A 17127-nucleotide genomic window follows, 5' to 3' on the forward strand; every position below is an offset into this window, starting at 1 on the left:
GCCAGGGAGAAGCTGCCACCCAGCCTGGATGCCACCTGTGTTTCCTCTCTCGTGCCAGGCAGCAGAGGCAGCGATCTGGGGTGAGGTCGGGGAGGTTTTGGTGTCAGTGTATGGCCTGGAAGCCTTGCTGGCCCATGGGGCTGCTCCCAAGGAACTCTTGGAACTGCAGGCAGAAGGCTACATTCAGGTAGGAGCTTGCTTATCCTGCAGTTGGAACATTTCATCTGTGCTCAGGGGAAACATTTCAGTGAAATGTAGGCATTTTCCTCAGCTGTGTCTGAAGAACTGCCACAACCGACTCCTCAAGATGAATATTATATCCACAAGGTTATTGTTTCATAAAATATTTCTTTAATAGTATGAAGTTCTAACGCAGTTTCAAGTGTGTTTTTGTATGGGAAGTACATACATTTAGGGATGCTTATTTGATAACGAAGACCTGCTTATCTGATAACTTAGGGGCTTTGCCAACACTCAAAACCCCCAGGGTCGTGCAGAGCTCCCAGGCAGAATCATGCAGCATCATCTTCATGTTCATTTGTTGTGAAGAGGAGACATGGGATCTGTGCAGAGAATTAGTCAGTGCCAGCCTCTCTGCCTGACCCACCAGAGCAGGTTCAGCTCTGCTTCACCAGCCTCCTGAACAATCTGTGTTTCACTGCTCATCCCGCCTCTCTGCTGAACTCCGACACCTCACGTGGCTGACATTCAAAGCAAGAGAGAAATTGGGAATTATTTCAGATGGATCTGAAGTTTTTAATCATTTCAATCTCCAGAATATTTGGTGGAGGGTCATCTAGATAACATCCCCAAAATACAGTCTGGTAATATGTAATCAAAGAATCAGGTAAGCCTGGTTTTCCATTTTTGTGGGGTTTTCCTTCTCCTTTTCCTTCTCCTTTTCCTTCTCCTTTTCCTTCCCCTTTTCCTTCCCCTTTTCCTTCCCCTTTTCCTTCCCCTTTTCCTTCCCCTTTTCCTTCCCCTTTTCCTTCCCCTTTTCTCTTTTATTTTTGGATATTGCTGCTGTCCTGATCCCTCCCATTCTTACACTCTGTGTGACAACACATTCACACATGAAAGGAAAATCCCCGGCATCTCTGCCGGAGCTGCACATCCCTGGCGCCCTTCAGCTCCAGAAACAAACTAATAGAAGATAAAAGGGAATTATGGGTCTAATAAAAAGGATTATTTTTCTACAGGACAGGCCGTGTGCCTTCAGCCCCGTTACACAGAGCGTCTCTGAGCCTCACTAAGTGTCAACTGAAATGGGCTAATGAAATGGATTAGGATCTTAATAGCACATTTGATTAGTGAAGCTCTCACCTCCGGGCACTCTCTCATGTGTGTTAATGGGCGCTGCGGGGGACGGCTGCCTAAATGAGCCTATTAATGAGCAAGAGCTCAGCCGGAGCCCCTGGCAGCCCACGGGGAAAGCCGTGTGTCTGTCCGGCACGGGAAAGTGCACTTTCGTGTCTAGAGGGAAAGAAAGGAGGAAAAAAGGAGAAATACTAATATTTTCTGTCTGACGGTGAAAAAAGGCCTTTCTGTTGTTATCACAGTAGGAGGGCCTGACATTTGGTGATGGATGGGGATCTATGAGTGAGGCTGCTGTGCTGAGTGCAGCCGCGGAGTCCTGCGAGAACGGGCTGGGATAATTCCCGGGCGCTGTCGGCTGGGGGTCACCGGGGGCTGGGGCACAGCCACAAATGGCTCAGCCTTGGCCGGATGTAATTAACGTAATTAACGCTTCCCGGGGCGGCGCGGGGTGCAACCGGTGTCTGCCACTCATTAAGTGATGATGCTGAGCCAGCGCCCGCTCCGGCATCCCGGAGGGGGATGCAGGGAGGGATGCAGGGAGGGATGCACGGCTGCTGCAGGCTGGGCACCGAGGCTGCCAAGCACCACAGCAGTGCCAGTGCCTCCCCTCTGCCTCTGGGGCGCCTGAACAACTCCTTAACGAATTTTCATAATGTTTCTTATTTCGGTGTCAGGCAGTAAATAGCACAGAGCCATAAACAGCTAGGATGCCGTAGGGAAGCAGGAGTTATAAATTGCTGATGCAATAAGCTATCACATATCCTTAAGGAAGGGATTTAAAATATGTAAGTGAATAAACATACAGAGCTGGCCTCGTTGGGTGGTTGTGGTGTTTTGGTTTGTTTGTTTGGTGGGGTTTTTTTTTTTTTTTTTTTTTTTTTTTTTTTGGGGGTTTTTTTGTTTGTTTGTTTTTGTTTTTGTTTTGGTTTTTTGGGTTTTTTTTCTCCATTTAGATTGGCTCCAGGATCCAGCAGATTCAGAGAAAAGCAGCCCACAAGCTGTGAGCCCTGCACCCACAGCAGTCTGCTGAGAGCAGGAGCTTCACTGCCCTGTCCTATGAGTTGTCTCTGACTGGGGGTCTTTTACATTGTTTGTTATTTCAAACCAAAATAATTGAAAGGCCAACCCCCTGAGTTCCTCTCATGTCAGCTCTGGGGGCAAAGCACTTTCTTCCTGGAGTTTTGCCTTGTTCTGAAGTCTGGAGAATGCTCTGAAATGATGTACTGCTGGGATAACCAGCACCCCAGGCACTGGCTGACTTCACCGCAGGCTGTTCAGGCTGATAGCATCTTTCCAGTACCTGAAACTTACAGCAACTTGCCAGGGCTTATAAAAAAGAGGAGAGGGACATTTGGTGATGGAATGGCTTCAAACTGAAAGAGAGCAGGTTTGGATTAGATGTTAGGAAGAAGTTGTTCACTGTCAGGGTGCTGAGGCCCCGGCACAGGTGTCCAGAGAAGCTGTGGGTTCCCCATCCCTGCGAGTGGTCCAGGCCAGGCTGGGTGGGGCTTTCAGCAACCTGATTTAGTGAAAGGTGTCTCTGCCACCATTCTCTGATCCTGTCAGGGGCAGCAATGGTTCTCACACCATCCTTGAGCAGCAGGAGTGGGCAGGCAAGGGATGCAGCAGCTGTCAGTCTTGCCATTGAGACGGAGGTGTTTCTTCTTCCTCTTTGGGGTTAGCTGTGGTGGATGCAAGCCCTGAAGTACACTGTGGGGTGTCATTCCTGTTCTGAGCTGAAGAGCCACAGCTGCCCTGCCTGGAGGGGTTCTGGGCACAGCAGTGAGTGTGGAAGCTGGGAAGGGTTCTGGATAGGAGCCTGAGAATCAGTTCCTGTGAAGGACAGGGACAAGGGGCACTTGCCATGTGTGCTGCTTCTGATGGTGCAGCCAGTGACAGAAATGGCCACAGGGGCAGCACGAAGCAGTGTGTTGGAAAGCTGCACTTTCTGGGATGATAGGATCTTCATCCTATGAGCCTTCAACTCAAAAGAGCCACAGAGAAGGAAGAAGGCATGAAAGGAGAAAAACAAGAGAGATAAAGACCAGGCAGAGAGCAGCAGCAAGTGCCACAGATCCCTGTGAGCCAGGAAAACAGAAGTACCCCATGAACTGGAGTCTAGGCACTGCCCAGACAGCTTAAATAGTTACAAAACAGCTCTCAAGAAGCACAGAAAATTAGGATTTAACAGTTTCTCTGTGCCACACATCCAAGCCTGGGCAAGAGCCCCCAGCTATCCTCCCACAGCCCTGCCCAACATCCCTGCAGGTGAGGGACATTTTTTGGCACGGGCCTGGGTGTTAAATACAGATGTCTGGGGCCTGGAAATTGTTTCAGTAATTTGGCTCACCGTTGATAAAGCAATTAGTCACTGGAATAACGTTAGCAGTGCCTGATGTCAGCACGGTTTCCATGGCAATGGGCAGATCCCCGAGCAGACAGGAGTGTGTGTGTGTGTGTGTGTGTGCAGGGGGCTGGGGCACGGGGTGTACAGGAAACAGCCAGCCCCCAGCCACAGCCCAGACCTTTCCCAGCCATCCCAAAGTACAGGGGGTCCGGTTCCTTTGGTCCTTTGTCCCTTGCTAGCTGCTGAATGGGAAAATGATGGCAGGAGAGAACATCTCCCCAGGGTAAGTGCCTGAAGGAGGGACACCCTGTGCTCTGTAGCAGCAGCCCTGGAGCAGAGGGAAGCGACAGGCTATTTATTAATGACAAATGTCGCTAGAAATTATGTGAAATGAAAGATCAGGTGAGTTATGGCCTAACTTGTATCATATTTTAGCATGCCAGCTCTGTAAGAACATTTATTCTGCTCTTTTCCCTAAGAGCTGGAGCACCCAAGTGACACCTGGCTATCTGGAGCTTGCAAACCTCCAGGTATCCCCTGGGAACCTGCTGGCATGGGAGCAGAGCCAGGCTGAGCTCAGGACACAGGAACAACATCCAAAGCCCTGGTTAGGAGCTGTGATTGAGGAAAGCAGTGTGGCTGCACCCCTGCCTAGGAGGGAAGGTCTGCCTGGTCTCTCTCTTCCCTAAATTAACCCCTTGGTGAGGCTGGGAGGATCTCTGCCCAGCCTGGTTCGCTCCTGGCCCTCCCCTCCAGCCTGGATCAGGAGTTTGGGAAACCTGGGAAAGCCTTTCTGCACCCATCCTTCCCAGCAAGGTGTGACAGGCAGGGCAGACACTTTTCCACCTCCTGAGCACTCAAATCTAATTTGTGTTGGGGGCAAACTTGGTGAGCTGGTGTAGGTACAAGGGCTGGGAGGGAGCACAGTGCAATTGCTTCATTTGGAGCAATCAGAGCAGAGCAAACCCGTGTTTTTATAAAGGAACTCAGTAGTGGTGAGTGATCCACGGCTGCTCTTTGTTCATGCAGGGCTGAATAAACAATTTTTCCATGTATTGGGGGCAGAGCAGAGGGCTCACTTGTTTGAGGTGGGGGCCATGCTGGGAATTTTCAGCCTTCATTGGAATGAGCCACTCCCTTTGCCCGAGTTCAGAAACGGGCAGGGACAGGGGACAAGAGGCACCTCCTAGCAATTTGCAGGCTCTCAGTGGCACTTGTCACGGCTCGGGTCACTACAGCCATACCTCAGCTGCATTTGTGCTGACGGGTTTTGGGCCATCCTGTCCTCCTGAGGCAACTTCCAGCCTGGGAACTGCTGCCAGGGAGGGCTGTAAGGGGACGCCTGTGGCTGCCAGTATGCAGCACGGGGTACCGAGGGACATCACAAGGTGTTATTCCAGTCAGCTCTTGGAGGAAAGGTTATAAGGAAAACTGGATTTTAATCCCATTGATCCCGCCTCGGGATCGAGGCTGGGAGATGACACTGTGATGTATTCAATCTGCAGATCAGGAGATAGCAGCAAGAACAAAGGAGCAGAGAAGTGCTGCCTTTTCCTCTGGCACACAGAGATGGAGCTGAGGAAAGTGATACCCCATAAATGCCTTTTTTTATGGCAAGGATTCCATGCAGGAATCCTCAGAGAGGACTTGAGCTGCTGCCACAACAGAACTTGATAGTCTGAGGTGTTTTTGTACCTGTAGAGATGATGATTCTAAAAATAATAAATAGTAATAAGAATAACAAAAGCAACATGAGGAAATCAGTACTTAATGCTCCAAATGGACTCCTATGGCCCGTGTGGGACCTGAAGGGATGGCTTGTTCCCAGGAAGGTCACAGCCATGTCCTGCTGCCTGCAAAGCCATCACTGCCTTCCTGTACCCACATCCCTAAAGTGTGGCTGATGTGGTGCCAGGCACGGTGGTGTCAGCTGTGCCCCTAAATGCACGCTTGGACACAGACCTGGGGTGATCCCTGGCCCTGGGGAGCTGGAGCTGCCATGGCCAACAGCTCAGTGGATTTGTTTGGATTTGTTTGGAGGCTGAACCACGTGGCAGTGGGAGCCCTTCCACAGGCACGTGCCCAGTTATTCACCAGGGGTGTTTGTGTCTGCAGCTGACAGAGGGCTGGGTGAGGAGCTCAGGGGGAGCATTAGTGCAAAGAAAAATGGGAAGCAAAGCGTTTTGGTTTTGGGGCTCTTTCCATGCTGGCACAGGGCTTTGGGTCCCCTGAGTGGAACAGTAGCTTTGGCTGACAGATTTGGTGCCTCTGTGCTCAGCTCAGCAGGTTTGGTGCTGATTTGGGTCGGGGACAATGGTCTCTCTCCCACCAGCCAGGTCCATGCCAGCTGTGCACAAAGGGACAGATCCAGGTCTGAGCTCAGGGCAGCTCATGGATGTGTTGGCTGCCACACAGACTGTGGGGCAGGGCAGGCACGGTGCCAGGCACCAGGGAGAGGCTGGAGATCTCTAGGACAGCAGCATCTTGTGGTATTTATCCAGCCTCTCCTGTTCTCACCTCAGAGCACCTACACCCACAGCCCTGGCTTAAAAGTCACAGGCTGTGAGATTAATTGGGCTGTCAATTCTATTTTCCAGCAAATGAACTATCCAGAGAGTTTTTTCCAAGGTCCTGTTTTCAGTGGGCAGAAATGCCATTTCAACATTTGGAGAGAAATATAGGTGGGAGCGTTGTGAAACAATTTATATCCCACTCGCTCTGCTTTAAAGCTGGAGCTAATTGGAGCAAGCCTTAATGGCCAAGGAGAGGATGTGTTTGATTGATTTGAGTTACTTTCATAGCTGTAGGGTGAGCCAAGCACTAATCAATGCACAGGTTCTGCTGTGGGATGAGGGGAAGGGAGATGAGACCTCCCACCTGAAAGGAGAAGTGGGCTCTTCGGTGTCTAATATGCTTCAGATTTGGGTCAAAATTTTTCTTGCTGGTGGGGTCTCCATATGCCAACCAACACTTCCTCAGTGCCTGTTTTTGCCAGCCTGCTGTTGTTGCTCTGTAATGTGCTTCTGCCCACCCAGGAGCTGGGCAGACAGGGGGGAGTCTGTGCTGAAAGGGGAGCTGTGATCCCCTCTCTTCCCATCACTGTCACAGCACCCGCCTGCCTTTATCAGCACCTGAGCCCAGAAACCAGCAGGGTTTATCACACCCAGCCTGTTAATAACCAACTGGAAATTAGGTTTTATTAGCTCAAATGCAGATGCATTTTCAACAGCCCACTAACCTTTCCATCCCGAGTCTTTGCTTATGTCTTAAAAATCCACTTTTAGTATAAGACTGTCAGATTTAATCCTTTTTAAATATCCTTTTCCCTAGTGAGGCAGTAAGATTTCCCAGGCAGCCCTGAAACTTGCAGATAAGATTTTACTGCAATAAGACATCCAGATGAAATTAAATCTCTATTTAAAGCAGCCTTTTGGGGGGTATCCCACTTTGTCCATGTTTGTCTAAAAGTTTTAGGCATCTTCTTCACAGGGCAGCACATTTAGGTGTGGCTGGACAAAAATCAAAACTCTTTCTGCCTCACAGAGGAGAGTCCTGAACTCTGGAAGCTGTTGTGTCTCTGACAGCCACTCCTCTTGGTGGGCAAGCTTCATTCCTGCCACACATCTCCAAAGGGCTCGGCTGGGATCTCCTGGGCTTTTCCTTGTGGATGAAGACCTCAAGGAGCCAGAGGAAGGGTCTTGCACTGCAGTTATAGCACGAGGCTCAGCTGGTGAACAAGCACATGCTGGTCACCACCATGTCCTTCCCCAGCCCCCAGATGAGTCCCACTGGTCCTCCTTTTTAACACCTTGCAGCACATCACTTTAACATGAAGGTCTGGAGCATGTGCTCATCCTGAGGTCTGGGGTCATGGGGAGCATTCACGAGCAGGTTGGTGGGACCACAGGGAGGCTGATGGGACAGCAAGGAGAGGCTGGGGTCACAGGCTCAGAAGGGGAGCAGGTGGGTCAGGGAGAGCAGAGACCTTCTGGGCTCTTCCCTCTCCCCGTGGGCCTTGTGGAGCCAGCAGGGTGGGGGGCTCTGTGTCCTGGGGGGTCAGGCCACGAGGCTTCAGCAGCAGAAAGCCCCAGCTGCAAACAGCACTCATGGTTCTTGGTACTGCCAGCTGGGAAGGATATTTTCCAAGGATAGATAGCTTTGCTTGTGTGTCTCTGTGTGTGTGTTATTTATTTTTTTAAAAATTAGTTTTCTGGCCAAGTGTGGAGCTACCTGCTTCTGGGTCACTAAAAATAGCTGTAAACACGACGCTGAGGAAGCAGTGAGCAGGAATGTGGCTGTGTGCTGTATTTCAGGGATGGCATCACCATTTAGAGATGCACACCACAGTTAGATTAAAGGCTTAATAGCTGCAATTAAACTTCCTGCAGGAACGATTTCCTTGCTGAGCTTTACTTGGTAGCAAACTCTGCGGTGCCAGCATTTCTCCAGCAGAGAGGAGGTGAAGAGGAGAAGCCCAGCCTGAGCCCAGCCAAAGGTGCAGCCTCTTACCCCTTGGCCAGCTCTCATAAAACCCCCTCTGCAGCTATTTCAGCAGCATTTCTGGTGCACCAGCTACTCTGCAGAAGTAAGTAGGTATGAGGAAAACCAGGTGTCAGGGTGCCATTGGGCAGCCTGGGAAAAATCCACCCACTTCCAGCAGCTGAGGAAACCCTCTCCATTAAAATGAGCATGAGGTTCAGCTCAGAAAAAGGGGGAAAGGGTCTGGTGGCCACAAAGGTGAGGGCCTGGGGATACAGGACATGTTTTGGTGGCTCCAGCTACCTCTGCAGAACAAGGACGAGCCAACCGGGCACAGAAGCCTAGCAGCTGTGTTACCTCCTCTCAAATTAAATCCAACTCTCTCTATTCCGTGGGAAGACAAAAGGAAAAAGGAGGATTCAGCCAATCAGGCAAGGGCAAACCTTTCCTTGGCCCCAGTGCCAGACCCTGTGGTGCGGTCACTAGGAATGTCTTTGCTCGCCCAGGTGGGCACTGACACGTCCTGGGGAGAGGAAAGCCTTTGAGGCTGGTTAACAAGCTGGTTTGGGGTAGAGAAACACAGCAAAGAAAGCCAAAGCCACGTTTCTGCTCACCTTTACAAAAAGGGCTGCTGACTGTGAACTCTGTTGTAAAGCACTTTGCTGTCTGAGGATGAAAATTGCTAGATGAAAGCTTTGTATATAATTTTTGCTTCAAGTACAACTGTTATCATTTTAAGTGATCTTTAGTGCCTGATTTTGACATCTTCTTTTCAACCCTGCAGACTTGTTTTCACTGGCCTGAAGAGCAAATCTGCCCATTTCCGAGCTGGAACTCTTTCTGGTAGAAATTGCAGCCAGGTCAGAATTAAGACTAACACGATATTGTTTGGAGCCCTTGTGCGGAAATGGTGTTCAGATGGAAACAAACGTAACAAGGGCCCCAGAGAACAACCAGAAAGCTAGAGCACTGAACTGCTATCTGTTTTCATTACAGCAGCAGGGCTTCCTTTGAGCTGCCCATTAATTTCTAAGTCTTTAAAAAAGAGGAAGCAAGAACCAGTTAAGAGAAGAGGATCAATAAAACCAAAAGAATGAAAGGCAGCAAGACCAGGCTCATATGGAGGTTAATGTCCAGCTCTCACTAATTACACCTTCACTGCAGTGGCACATTCAGAATTCAGGAAAACAAAGGCCCCTCATTAACTGATGGTTGTTCTCCTTGGGATCACAGTGGAAAGATTTGAACCGAAAGTAAAACATGTCCAACAGGAGAGCAGGCTGACTGAGAGCTGAGGAGGGGATGTCCTCAGCCATGCCAGCAGTTCTCCAAATGCAGTGGGATAGGCAGTAGATCTGCTTTCTGGTGGTTATGGGAACCTGAAAATCAGGGCAGACGGGTCTGTGGTGCCTTCTGCCAGACAGAAAGGGCAGTGGGATACTGAGCAGTCACCAACCACTACAGTGGTGTCCCTCAAATGAGCAAAACTGCTGGGAGAAGAGCGGGTGAGCAGTGGTGCTCCCACAACAGCCATCCACAGGGATGTGGCTGCTCACCTAAACCAGCTGGGCTTTCCCAGGGAGATGTTGCAGCCAGGACCTGAAAGCCACCTTCCTGTGGACTTGAAGCAGAAGTAGAGCCCAGTTCCAGCGAGTCATATCAGGACCAGAGCTGGAACCCAAGAGCCTGGTGGGATCTTCTCAGCTCCCAGTTGCTCTTGGCCCTCTCTCCCCGAGTTCACAGGCACTGGTGGGCACAGAGTGCCCCTCATCACCACTTTGGGCATCAGCCCTGCAAACGACATGTGGGGAGCAGGGGGCAGGGGCAGGGTGGCACCACAGTGGCTTGGGCAAAATGCTCACTGCCATCCACCACTGATGGTGTCCCCAGCTCCACAGTTTCCATCCATTTCCGTGTCCTTCAGGCAGGGGAAAGCAGCTCCAGCCTGGTTCAGCAACTAAACCTGGGGCAGGAGTGACCTGGACAGTGCTGCAGGCTCCAGAGAGGCAGCTAGGTAGGTCAGCCAATTTAAAATATGTCTCTTTGGTGAAAATAGAAGAGAGAGCATCCATCACCTTCAGCTGGTATAAATGCATGCCCTCCTTCTTTCAATCACACCTGCCTTTTCCACACTGCCAGCCTTTCCTGCCCACAGGAGGATCCTCTGTCTCTTTCCTCACTCTGTTTAAATTCTTCTCCTTGGAAGAGTGGCATCTACACCAACAGTGAAAATTTTGCTTCTCATCCTAGTTTCCTGTGCTTCTCATGCCATCTTCTTCAGACACCTTTCCCTTTCCCGTTTCCCAGCTATTGTTTTCTGATTTCTAACAGCTGTCAGGCTAACTTCTGGCCAAATTGTTCCCTTCAGCTCTTTCTACAACACTTCTTAAAGAGCTCTTTCACTTTCCATTCACAGCCATTTAGTTATTGTTTTTTTCCACCAGTCAGTTTTGCTGGTAATTTCCCCTGATTTATTTCAGCATTTTTGAAGCAGTGAGAGGTTCTATTGCTGGCTGGGGCTGCCCTCAGCACCTACTGACTTTAATCAGGTCACAGGCACTACTCTCCAAGCAATTACCTCTTCTTTAGCAATTAAATCAATGCAGCAGTAGTGCATCATCTTGCATCTGGCCTAATGCTTTCTGTATCAGGATATGTCCATCTGAACCCCCTGAAAATTCTCCTGACACTCACCCTGGTCACACATCCCCAGTGGAGGTTTCCCCACAGCGTCACATCCCAGACCCTGTGGGTGGGAGGCTGCTGGCACCAATTTCTGCCTTAATGCAGCAGACTTTTTTTCCCCCTTCTTTCTTTTTACTTGCCAAAAAATTAAATAAATTGCAAATTGCCAGATGAAGCCACCTGCATGAGTGATCAAAAGGTTTTTATTGCAACACCCTCCTGACAGGGTGCCCCCAGTCCCTAGGCCTTGAATCTTCCAGGCACATCTACTGCCGAATGCATCGTCTTCATGACACCAGCCTGCAACTCAGCAGGAGCAGGAAATATTTCCCAGGTGCTGTATAATTCTCCTACAAGCATAAAACAAGTGGCTGGGCCCGTCTGCCCGTTTATCCTGGATCAGATGCAATCCCCCACACGGGCTCCTGTGCTCGCTTTGCACAGAAGGCCTGTTAAAGTGTTTTTGCTGCAAGACTGTAAGAAGAATGATTTATAGCCCAGGGATTCAGTGACATCTTTTTCTTGTTAAATCATCTCTTTCTCACCCAAGGTGTAGGACTCAGTGTCTGACAAGAAAAAAAATTGCTTTTTGTCTTGTTTTTTCCAGTGGTATCTTAGAAGGCTTTTTTTTTTTTTTTTTTTTTTATTCCTGTTGCATCTTCAGCACAGATTTTGGCTGTGCAGGTCCAGGGAGACCTGCTCCTCAGAGCTGAAGAGGAAAGAAAGCCTGGGCCCTTCAGATGACTTCTGCTGCCAAGGTACCGAGCTCCCTTCAAGGCTAGGAATTGGCGGGGGAGGACTTACATTCCCTTGTTTTTCACAGCTCCTCCTCTCCTTTGGAGGTGTCTATCCCAGCAGGGAGGGAGCAGTGGTGGCCAGACCCACAGAACAGGTCAGCACCGGGCACGGCTGCAGGGGTCACCTGCACCCACCTGTGTCCCCTCCGAGCTGAGGGGAGCCTGGCTGGCCTGGCTGTGCTTCAGAGAAAGCCCCGGGCAGAAAGAGCCCCGGCCCTGCTCCTGGTGTGCCCCGAGCTGAACCTGCCTCCAGCCTCTGCAGCTCTTCCCTGCTCCTTCCCTGCAAAAAAAGGCCTTGCAGAAAGAAACCAAACCAACCCACAATCAAATGAAGCCTGCTTTGCCTTTCTGTCCTAATTCCAAGCAACCTTTGGTGCCAAGAACAGTAATGAATCTGTGTTTTTTTCCCTGGGAATGGCTTTCTGCCTTACCCTGGTACCAGGGCCAGACTGGGTGGTTTCAGCCCTGACACACTGCTGTGCTTCCTCGTGTGCTGCTGCCTGTCTGTGCCCTGTGGAGGTGTTGTGGGAGCAGCTGTGAGGCCTGTGGGGGTGGTGGGGGTTACAGCCACTTCTCTCCAAGGCCGAGGCCATTGCCTTCGTATTTTACACATGGCTCAGTCTGTGTTTGCTGGGTTCTGCACTATATATTTTCATTACTGGGAAGAGCTGAGGGGTAAGGATACTTAAACTGTAATAAATACATAAATTGTTCCTGAAGACTCCCAAACACCCTGATGGAGGCCTGGGGAAGACACAATTACCTTACAGTGTAATTGAAGTCCTCAGAGAGGTCACTTTATTTTCATAGCCCTTAATTTTTTATGACGAATGGTTCCTAATATGCAGCTGACAAAGATGCTCATATGGTGTTGCTAAGTGAGAATATGAGAAAAGGGAGGGAATGTGATTATGGAGCTGCAGAGAGTGACACGTTGTCTTTCACAGCACCACTGCCACTGCTCCCTGTGCCAAAGGCACAGCAGAGCTGCACTGGGAGAGGGGCAGGCTGGATACGGGGCCAGCAGCAGGATTGCACCTTAAACACTGGGGACCTTTACTCTTCCCTCTTGGCCTGCCAGGACCCTTAGGAGGAACTGGACATGGGCTGATTCCCCTCAGAGCTACCACTGGGTGCCCGGGGTGGCTGTGGGGTGGCTTCCAGGCAGTCCCTTGAAATAGAATCATGGAACAGTTTGGGTTGGAAAGAGCCTGAAAGATCACCTTGTTCCAACTCCCCTGCCATGACAGGGACACCTTCCACTATCCCAGGTTGCTCCAAGCCCCATCCAATCTATCCTTGAACACCCACAACTTCTCAGGGCAACCTTTTCCAGTGCCTCACCACTGCCACAGAAGAATTTTTTCCCTCTATCAAGAATTTTTTCCCTCTATTTCACCTAAATTTTTCTTGGTTCAGTTTGAACCCTTTACTCCTCATCCTTTGACTACAGACCCTGATGGAGAGTCCCTGTTTGGCTTCCTTGGAGGTCCCCTTCAGGTACTGCAGATAAACCCCTTTGCTGCCTGTGCCCTGCAGGAGCTAATGCTCTGGGAGAAGAAGCCTCGTCCCTTGTGAACACAGAAGCTGCTTTAGCTGTGGGGCTTTATCTGCTGCATTAACTCCTTGGGACTACAACTTATTTAGCTTTGAAATGGAGCTGGGAGTCTGGATGGAAGGGACTGACAGCTCAATTTTTCAGGAATTTACTGTCCCCGGTATTAATTATATGACCCACTTTGGTTGCAGGCTTTTATCTTTGCCTGCCACTGGTTTTGCTGTAAATCTCTGTCCGGGCATTTTGGCTCATGGGGTACCATATAATTTGGTTCTGTTTATTCATTAGCACTTTCTGATACCGCAGTAAAACCTTTTTGCATAAAAGTGGCTATTCATTTTCCGGCAGTAAGTGTAAAAGACAACCAGTGTTACCCATAAAAATAGCAGTTTATTCCAGCAGCAAGTGTCTCCCTGGGAAGCAGAAGGATCACTGCCAGGCCAGCTGCATGGGGTGCTCAGAAGGTGCCCACTTACATGGAAAAAGTGGGGCCCTGGGCAGGCACTGCTCAGTCCTCTTCTAAAGGGCTGTGAGAGCACCCTGGGCACCCTTGTGCAGGAGCATGCTGTGCTCTTCTCAAACTGACACAAAATGCCATATTTTGTTTGTTCTTCCCCTCCCCAGCCCGGATAAATTCAAGGCGGTGTGTCTTGGGGCCATTCTTCGCACTCTTTGTTGCTGTCTCCCCTGCCAAAACAAGCACTTCCCATTTTATCCCAGCTAATAAATGGCAGGCTCTGTTACCAGCTCATTACCGAGGCAACTCGCTCGTGTTCTCTGGCGTGGACTGCTCCTCCCCAGGCAGTGCCATGGATGCTGCCAGAGTGGGGTCCTGCTGGCTACTGAGGGCAGGTGGCTCCTGCTCCCCAGCCTCAATCAGACATTCAGGAAGGGTTCATATCAGAGGATGTAATTCCACTCCCACACGTTCCCCAGGGAAATGAGAGTTAAACAATGAAAAGATTGATTTTCCAATGAATGTCAATTTGTTTTCTAACTGAAATATCAAATTACGGAGAGCTGGGAGGAGGGGAGCACGGCACAGTGCAAGAGGGGACTTGTTTAAAATGGGCAAACAATTAATTCCCAGATTCATTACAAGGATTGTAAGTGAGGGTACATGAAACAGTAAATGCATTTAATTTGGAGCCCAGCATTTCCCCTGATGAGCTCGGCAGCTACAATATGCTCTCTCCATTGGAGAAGCTTCCCTTCCACTGCAAAATTTAATTACCTCTTCATTACTCCAGGAAATTGATGGGAGACTGATGCAGGGCTGCAATCTTCACAGGATACTCCCTGAGCTGCCTCCTCCACCACGCTGCAAGGGCTGTGGAAACAAGACTCGGTGGGACTTCACACCCCAGATGTGCCCTGGGATCCCTGGGATCCCTGCAGAGCATGTCCCTTTCTGCAGGAGAAGCATCCCCTCGCTCCCCTGGGTGTCCATGGCTGCTCTGCAGGGATGGAGACCCTGGCCAGACCAGGGCTGGATGCCCCACACCAGCTCCCCAATGTGCCCTGATGTGGCAGCAGGCAGCCAGGATGGGGGTGCTGGCAGAAACAGCAGCAGCTGGAGGACAGGACAAGGCTCCCACACAGATGCTACTCTGCAGAAGGGCACAGAGAGGGTGGGTGCTGCTTTCTGCTCCACCAGAGCAGCTCAGCGTCTCCTGATGCAGATCCTGAGGATGCCAGCGTCTTGCATCAGTGTCTGGGAGCAGCTCCTCACAGCTCGTGGGCCTGGGAGAAATCAGCAGGATGGCTGTGCAGTAAATAAATGGATCCAGGCAAGCCCAATTGACTTCCCAGATAATTACCTAATGACTAGCTGAGACAACCATGGCAGAGAGAACAGCACAGCCTCCAGGAGTGCTGCCCCAGAGCCTCTGCACACCACAGGCATGGCAAGAAGATCAGCTTTGGATGTAGCTGGTGTGACAGGTGATGCTCAGCAGGGATCATCATGGCACTGGCCACCCTGACACCTAACCCTGCCCATGGCTGGTGAGGATCCAGCTGCCAGGCACTGCTCCCAGAGACCCTCCGACCCCCTGGCACTGGTCAGCAGGGCCAAGTTTTGTCCAGCAAGGATAAGAAAAGCACCTTGACTCAGGTGCTGATTAATGAGTTTCAAATGCATGCAGCTGCTGTCTCGCTTCCGCACGGCCTCCAGCATTTTGAGGTGCTTTCCCTGGAAAATCAGCTGCAGACAGAGCTGTCAGCAGTGCCAATGTGATAACAGCTTCTGTTGGCAGTACTGGTAAACAAGTGCCTTGGAAACCTCCACTGAAAATAGAGTTGTGGCTGTCTCCTAAGGAGAAAGGAGCATTTTCCCCCACCCAGGCGCTTTCCCTCAGATCGCTCAGCGCGCTGGTGAGAACCCCAGCAGTGACATGGCCCAGATGGAGCCCAGGACATGGAGCCTCCCCCCGGGTGCTCCCAGGCTGCCCAGCCTGCAGCAGGGCACCAGGCAGAGCTCAGCTGAGCCGCTGACTACCTGCCCATCTCTTTTAAGACAGATGATCCATTTTATGGGCTGCCATAAAAGCACAAGGAAACTCACACAAATCAGGCAAAAGTGCCATTTCCGCAGAATGATCCTTCCCTTTCTCAGCAGCAGGGACCCACGTGGAGCCCATTAACAGCATTCCTAGGAGACGCTGCCCGATGCTGGGGCAGCAGCCAAAGCACACAGCCCGCCATGGGAGAGGTCCCAGGGTGTCAGCCTGCCTGGCACATGCAGCTGCCCGGGCTGAGGAGGCACTACAGGCAGCCTGGAGGCTCCCAGGAGTACCCACCCACTGACCCTTCAGACAAACTTTGGCTTCCCACGCCCTGCAGACTGACCCTCTGGCCCCCAGACTGCTCTTTTGGTATAGTAGATTGTACACAGCAAGGTGATTTGAGGTGTTGGGAATTGCCCGGGGTTTGGGGAAGAGGCATTTTCTAAATTATTTGTTTTATTGCAGAGTGAATGGTGATATTGCCCCTGAGGTTCCTGCCCTGGCTCCCCCAGCTTTGCTTTTACCTTTGAGCACTGCAGACATGTTGAAACCCTCAAATCTGAGACCAGCCAGATATGATTCAGCAAGAACACTACAGCACCCTTTAGGTATGAAATTAACGGTCTGTAATTAGGATGGCAATAATGAGAAGTTATTTAATAATTCATTTCTTCCTATGAATTATTTGGTGTGTTCTTAACTCCAGGGCCCAGATACTTGGCAGAGAACACCTCTGAGCCCTCATGGGGCATCCTCTGGGTGCTGCTGGTGACAGTACCCCCTCCCTGCCAGCTCCCCAGGGGCTAGAGGGGCAGCCTGGGGAGCCCTGAGCTGCTTCCCCAAGTGCAGCCCCAAATGCAAATCCCTTCAACCACTGAAAATCTCATTTTAGGCAGTATTTCAGCCACGAGAGGCTTTTGCTTCTGTGGAGGGAGGGGAGACCTGTCATCCGCATGCCGGTGTTTATGGCTTGAGCCTGTTTGCTCTTGTTAATTCGAAGTTACTAAATTTATAAGGGAGCATGTAAATCAGCCTTGGCCCTTCCCAGGGCTTGAGATGTTATCTGCAAGCTGGGTTATCCACAGAGGGTCTGAGCTCAGCTTGCAGAATAAATGAGTTTTGGCTGTAGCTGTGGAGCCATCTGTCCTGCCAGGCTCAAAACCCGGGGAAGCATCATGCTGGGGACTCGTGGGTGCTGCCTGCTGGCGCCATCCCTCACCCTGCCCACAGCCTGGGCTTGCCCACCTTCCCCTGCAGCCCTGTGAGCCCAGGCACTGCAGCCCCCCGGCTTTCCCAAGCTCCTCAGCCCTGCTGCCTTTGGCAGAGCCTCCCGGCTGAAGTGCTGCCACAAGCAGCACCACCTCTGACTGCGTTTCTGGCTGTGGTGCTTTGCCTAGCCTGGTTAGAGCCCCATGTCAAGGCTCATCTTCTGTGAGG

General features: G+C 50.8%; 1 protein-coding gene across 2 annotated transcripts in view; it reads left to right on the top strand.

Annotated features, from left to right (window-relative positions):
• The window catches only part of TEDC1 (tubulin epsilon and delta complex 1), a 90856-nt gene extending 74681 nt beyond the window's left edge, over positions 1 to 16175 (top strand). Inside the window, exons 8-9 of one of the 2 annotated variants that reach the window (XM_063406750.1) lie at positions 11493 to 11586; positions 16156 to 16175. In XM_063406750.1, the coding sequence (XP_063262820.1) occupies positions 11493 to 11586; positions 16156 to 16160 (99 nt within the window). In that variant the 3' untranslated portion in view covers positions 16161 to 16175. Of the gene's footprint in view, positions 1 to 11492; positions 11958 to 16155 lie in introns of those variants that run through there. The other variant, XM_063406747.1, reaches the window with a different exon arrangement.
• Positions 16176 to 17127: the final 952 nt, after the last annotated feature.

The sequence above is a fragment of the Prinia subflava genome, chromosome 10 (genome assembly GCF_021018805.1).
Source record: "Prinia subflava isolate CZ2003 ecotype Zambia chromosome 10, Cam_Psub_1.2, whole genome shotgun sequence".
NCBI classification, from domain to species: Eukaryota; Metazoa; Chordata; class Aves; order Passeriformes; family Cisticolidae; genus Prinia; species Prinia subflava.